This window comes from Aptenodytes forsteri, unplaced genomic scaffold (assembly GCF_000699145.1).
Source record: "Aptenodytes forsteri isolate BGI_AS27 unplaced genomic scaffold, ASM69914v1 Scaffold81, whole genome shotgun sequence".
In the NCBI taxonomy this organism is placed as follows: Eukaryota; Metazoa; Chordata; class Aves; order Sphenisciformes; family Spheniscidae; genus Aptenodytes; species Aptenodytes forsteri.
Window position 1 is genome coordinate 3,060,979 of NW_008795259.1, and position 6,661 is coordinate 3,067,639.

Consider the following 6,661-nt stretch of genomic DNA (forward strand, 5'->3'; position numbering starts at 1 on the left):
AGCCCGCTGCTCATCGACTACGACGGCTCGGTGCTGCCCTTCCTCGGGGGGCTGGGCGGCAGGTACCAGCGGACCCTGGTGCTGCTCACCTGGGTCCCGGCCCTCTTCATCGGCTTCAGCAAGTTCTCGGACTCCTTCCTTCTGGACCAGCCCGACTTCTGGTGCCGGGAGGCGGACGGGCAGGGCAACTGGAGCGGGTCCCTGGCGCCGGGCCACGCCAACCGCAGCGGCAACGGCAGCATCTTCCCCCCGCCCGGGCTGCCCACCCCCGCGGGGGGCAACGCCAGCGAGTGTGACTGCCACGAGTGGCACTACCGCATCAGAGCCGGCCTCGTCCAAAACGTCGTGAGCAAGGTGAGAAAGGCGGCTTCCCTCAGCCCCCCTCCCCGTCCAGCCCTCACGGACCCCCTCGGCCCTACCCTGGCCCCGCTCGGCACCCGCTTTTCCCAAAGCAAGGGGAGCAGCCGGACACAATGCAGATCTGTCCATGTGTTCTGCTGCCGGGTCGGTCAGGCGCCCTGTGGGTTACTTTCCCACCAGGAGTAAATCCCACATCCCTGTAATCCTTTCACTCCCAGGGAGTTATGGCGGGTGTTCGTCCTGTGAGTTTGTACCTGGGTGCTGGTTGCGGCACTGAGCTGCAAAGTTATGTCCTGAAATGGGATCCTCGGCGGCTCTTCGGGATCCCAGCAACGGCAGCTGTCCTGCTGTCTCAGGACGCAGGTGTCTGTGGGAAAGACAACGGGGGCAAGTGTCACCAGCTAGTGAGGGGAGAGAGTTGTGGAGAAGGCTCCAGTTGCGATAGTGCTCATCTTTGTGCAAGTATACCAAAGCGGATGTACAAGCCAAAAAACAGGTTGATTTTTGGCGAAGCTGATGAGGTGGTCACTCTTGGGAGGAAAACCAGATAAAGTTCTGCTGAATTCTTCTTGTTTTGTACTTATTCCCTTTGATAACTGTTTTGGTAGAGCAATAAAAGAAGAAATGTCTCACACAAGTTGTCGTACTCCAGAGGCAGAAAGCGCATGCTGCTCTGTTTTGTGTTTCCTAATGTAGTGGCTAAGGTGGAAAATTTCTAGTGAGGAGGGCTGCGCTTGCTGCTTTTACTTCATATTTGCTGAGTAGCGCGTGCAAAAAAAGGCCTCGCCTTTTCACCTGAAAGCTTCCACTTGTTTATGCTGCTGGCCCCGCGAAAGCCCTGCAATCTCTGGATGGGCCTCGTTGGTACTAACAGGCAACTGGAGCTCTTGGAAATGTAAAATGAAACTGTTACACCAGGAAAGTAGTTCCCTTAATCTCAAGACTCCCCCTAAGATCAGCAAAAATTACTTCCTGCCCGGGAGCAGTGTTTTGGATTAACCGTGCTTATCTAGTTGGGGGAAAGAAACGCAGCAATAATCAGATGACCGGCATGATTGTGCTTTGGTCACGCGTCTATATTTAATCATTAAAAATCATTTCAGCTTCTCTTTGTGTCCCTTGAAAGCGTGTGCAACAGGGAAAAAGCAGGTAAAGCAAACCCCTCAAAACCTTGAACCCAGAATGGATTAAAAAAACCCCAAGCAACCTAGCTGTGCTCCTTCCATGAAAAAAAACACGGGCACATGGTAGACTTGAATGGTTTGTGATGTAGAAGCGCATAATGAAATTTGACATTTGAGAGAGGCAGATTTTCTTCTGGTTTATAACCAGAGACTGAGCTATTCATATGTTTTAGGGTTTAACACTGACGCTTAAGCATGAAAAAAAAGGATCTTGAAATATTTCTCTTTAGTGTAAACTGTAAAAGAAATTTTTTTGAAATGTTTGAGTCTTTTGAAGGTCATCATCAAGTTGGCCACAAAAGGTTGGGGGAGAGTTAGTTTGCTATCTTTGCATGCTTCTTTAAAAATAATAAAAAGAAGTGTTCTTTGGAAGAACTTGCAGTAAAGGGCAGATCAATTTTAAGGGATAAATAAACAGCTGTGGTCCCTGCTGTCTTGTTTTCTGTTAGAAAGAATAATAATCATCTTTTCAGACTATGGGTTTTTCCAATGTGGAGTTTTTATTTTTGTTGTATGCTCGCGTCCAGAAACTTGGCAGCTTTTTCTCTTTGATTTGTAATCCCATGTAATTATAATTAGGTTGTTTTCTCAGGGTCAGGATTCCTCCTTCGTCGGTGTCTTGGTTTACTTTTCTGGGTTTTCTGGGTGGGTGTGCTGTCTGTTTTTATCCTAATGAAGAAAGAGAGGAAAAACCCAGGCACAGCATTAGCGTAGCTTAATTCGGTCTTCCTTTCTTATAAACCCCCAGGAGCTCTGATACTGTGGGAGCGATTGTCGTAACTGCTGACTCCTCTTATGTGCATCCCACTGTCCTTTGTGAGAAAGAGCTGTCCTGGATGAATTCAGAAGACTGGATGTTCAGATCTCCCTTAACTCCCCTCAAAAATGCATTTATTTCTGTAATGTATTATGCAATGTTCTCATCTTTCTAAATAGAGTTTTATTAAATCTTAGTCTAATATACGCTCATCTGTGTAGTAGCCAGGGGTTATATTGAAATATCATAAAGAGAGCCAAAAGTATATTAATAAAAAATGCACTTTTGTTTGGCCAGTAAATCCCCTTGTTCTTCTCTTCAGCGGTCCAAGCTAATAGCTGCTGGATGTTCCATCGCTGCTTTGCCCTCAGAAACGACGTAACAATTGTGGTTATTTAGCGCAAAGCATATTTCCTGCTCTGCATTTTGTTGATGTACGTGCGCGTGAGATGTCACTGTCCCCCATTCCTCGGGAGTAGATAGCTGTCCTTAAACTACATTAAGTTTCACTGTCTCCGTAGCCTCTCTCCTAATGGTACCCTTCATCAGATACTGTCTCTCTGTCCCTGCTTTCTCAGCTCTCCCTTCCCCGGTGCCCTTTTTCTCCCAGCCTGTGTCATGCTTGGGACTGACGAAGTGGAGATCTTGCTGTTTTCAGCCCCGCTCTGCGCTTTGCTTAGCCCCGCTTCTCTTTGAGTCTTTGCTGGAGCCAGAGGTGGCCTTGCACCTTCCTTGAAGAGTGGTATTGCCACGCTAGACACTGCCATTACCCTGACCCCCTCGACTGAGTCACTGGGAACGGTGCTTTTTATAGTGCTGCCAGTCATCAGAACTAGAAATGGTAATAAAGGACGTGCTGCTTATTATTTAACACTGTTGAAGTACATATAGCGAGAAGGTCAGATGCATAATTTAACCACAGGGATTCCAGTGGCCATATTAAATCACCCATCTGAGCTAATGTCCTGACTTGGTACATAAATCTTGGACTTTAGCTTGGTTTGTACATAAATATCTTCCTTTAGGACAATTCACTTGTAAGGCTTTTTCACTGCTAGATGCTTCTTTGAGGATTTTCATCTATTCTTTATCACATCATCATCATTATCGCACCACTATAAGCAGAGTGCACGTGTATCACTTCTGAGAGATCTATCCTTATAGCCTTTAGGCAAAAAGCTAGTTAAAAAAAAAAAAAAAAATCTGTCTTTTAAATGGTCTGTGTATCTCACCACTGTCCCAAGGAAGGATGCTGAGAAATACTCTCCTTTTTTGCCATGGGGAAACCTGAGGTCTCATTTTGCCCATTTGCAAAGTGACGCTTCAGGTAAATTATTAGCATTAACGCAATAAGCAACATAATGACAACTAAACGTACCTAGCCTTGAAGCCTGGCAGGAAGTTGGAGCGTGTACTCAGCAGGGACTTTTCTAACTCTCTTGTCAACTTCTTTAGTGCATGGGTCTTCTGACCATCTGCAAAGCCAGCTGTAATCTTGGGGCAAAGTTTTCACGGAAGCTCTCAGTTACAGGATTGATGGTGGTTGTTTTTCCCTCCGTTACTAGGATGACCTGTCCGCTGTATTTGATTGCATTACATGGTGGGGTTGTTTGTTGTTCTGAATGCTAATTTGTATAATGAACACTAAAAGCTGACGATGGGCAAGGACTGAGGCTTGATTAAATTGCAGCAGTTGATGGCACAGCAACCCTCTGTCCGCACCCGCGGCGTTCCAGATCGTTCCACCTCTTGGGGGTGCCGTAGAGGGAAGTGGTTAGTTGAAGGCTGTGTTTTAATCACCCAGAGCAATTATGTAATAATATTTCATGTCTAGTCACAAGGGAATTCCTGTTGTGGCTGCTTTTCTGCTCCAGATGCCTTGTTTTGCTGCAGTGCTGTTCTCTTGGCTCTCAACTTCCCACTTGATTTGAGTTGAGTCATCTTCTTTCCCAAGTAACATGCTATCATTTTACCTATTTGCCGCTGGTTCAGTCATTCTTGTGCCAATTTGGCTGAGCCTCTAGTAAATTGTCCCCTCCAAAAAAGGGCAGCTTAATTCAGGAGAGCCAAATGGTCCCGGGGCAGTGCTGTCTTGGTGTGAAGTTGGATGAGTTCAGGCTGTGATGTGATGCTCTTTGCCCCTGCAAGGGAGGGTGTCTGTGCCCTATCAGCCTTTCTTTCCCCTGCTTTTATGGCAGTTCTGGCACTTTTCTGGACGCATATTCAGCTGATTTAGTTTGCTAACATGGTAGGAAACTTTAAATACATTTTTTAATTATTTTTTTCTGTGTTTTCTGCTGGGTTAATGAAGTGAAATGGCTCTGTGCGGTGTCATGTGCCCTAGACTATGGCGTTGTCTCATGGGATTATTGCAGGTATCTGCGAGTAGCCAGAAATGGTGCAATAAACAAATCTCTGTGTGGTAACAGTGATGATAAATTTGGCACTGCTTGTGGGGTGATATTTCTTGGGGTAGGGCATTTCAAGTGGATTTTCAGAGTATAGTTGTTAGTTAATTCAAAGGGGATCACTCTGACAAGGTCCTTTCCAAGATAAGAGCTGTGCCACCCTTTCCAGGCACAAATGGGAGATCTCTCACTCGTTTCTGCGTATCCTCCAGTTGGCTGGTCTCTGCAAAGAGACTTCAGAAATGCTGATGCTTCTCTTTTTCCTGCAACTGCCAGGATTTGTCTTGTCAGTGTTGGTTCCTGGCTGACTGGCTGCTTCTTAGTCCCAAATCAATGAAAACCTTGAGTTACTGTACCCAGTGCAGTAGTTGGGTCAGAAGCGGCAAGAGGAAAGCTAGTATATCACCCATGCCCTTGCTACCCTTGTACAGATTGAAGGGGATGTAGGGACCTGCAAGGCAGATACTTGCAATGGGCAGAAAGACTATTCTAAATTTCTTTCAGACGAGGCTTTGAAATTACTTTCTCTGCTCCTAATGGGCGCTGAAGGGGTCAACAAGTCCCTGTGGTCAGAGGTATCCAGAAATACTGGCAGACCAGAGCAAACTTCTACTACTGTTGTTGGGTTGTTTTTTTTTTACGGCTTCCTCAGCTATGGGAGAGATCCCAAACTTCCCCCCTCCCCGCCTTCCCTCTGTGAGTTAGCTGATAAAGAGTTAGCGGTTGCCGGTCTGAGCACTCGCAGGCTTGAGAAATCTGCTTGCTAAAGAGGGAGCCAGGGGAGCTGATGGTATGTCCTGCTGCAGCTGTCTGTACACACTGAACGTGGTGACGGAGTCTCCTGGTTATCAGGGCACCAGTGAGCAACACCCTAAAACACTGGGGCGAGTTTCTGGCTGACTGGAGTGAAGGAGGGGGATGGCTGTTTCGGGAACAGTACCTGCTGTTTCCGGGTGGTGCAGAACTGTCCTCTGCCTGCCTGCAAACAGCAGATTACCTCATGTTGATCTTTGAGATAACGAAGTATGATGATATCGCCAGACTACAAATACTTGTTTAGTGAGCCTAGATACTGTTTTTATTTATTTGGGGGTGCTGTTACGTACGGGCCAAAAAATTTTCAAGCAATTGGTCTAGAAAACAGAGACTGGGTTAAGACCGATACTGACATCAGAACTCAGGTAGTCTTAGGTTTTCTATCTAGTATGGATTTTTTTTTTTGCTAGAGGGAATGTACATAGAGTTAGTGTTTATTATCACCCTTAAGATAAAGCGTCTTGGATACAGGAAGCTGATTTCAGCCTACCATGAATAGTTTGTAGCATTGGTAGAACTAACAGTAATCCTTCAAGAAGGTAGTTCTGTATTAGAGTATCTTAAAGTCATTCTTAGCTTTCCAAGACTTGCTATTGAGGCTTTCATATTCATATTTCATATTCCTCATTTTCTATGTGTATGTCAAACAACTGCATTTTTTTTCTGGGTGGACGTGATGTTTGAAATGGTTGGGGTTTTGTTTCCACTCCCTAATACATCCTGTATCTCAGTCATTTAGTTTAAATATACTGACCCAGGTATATTTATTATTTATGGGACCAGTACTGTTTAATATCTTCATCAATGACATAGACAGTGGGACCGAGTGCACCCTCAGCAAGTTTGCAGATGACACCAAGCTGAGTGGTGCGGTCGACACGCCAGAGGGACGGGGTGACATCCAGAGGGACCTGGACAAGCTCGAGAAGTGGGTCTGTGTGAACCTCATGAGGTTTAACAAGGCCAAGCGCAAGGTCCTGCACCTGGGTCGGGGCAACCCCCGATATCAGTACAGGCTGGGGGATGAAGGGATTGAGAGCAGCCCTGCCAAGAAGGACTTGGGGGTACTGGTGGATGAAAAACTGACATGAGCCAGCAATGTGTGCTCGCAGCCCAGAAAGCCAACCGTACCCTGG

The 6,661-nt window shown here is 46.2% G+C and overlaps 1 protein-coding gene across 1 annotated transcript in view; it reads left to right on the top strand.

Annotated features, from left to right (window-relative positions):
• SLC22A23 (solute carrier family 22 member 23) overlaps positions 1 to 6,661 on the top strand; it is a 121,229-nt gene that overhangs the window by 4,077 nt on the left and 110,491 nt on the right. Inside the window, exon 2 of the mRNA XM_009279232.2 lies at positions 3 to 354. Within this exon, the coding sequence (XP_009277507.1) occupies positions 3 to 354 (352 nt within the window). The remainder of the gene's footprint in view (positions 1 to 2; positions 355 to 6,661) is intronic.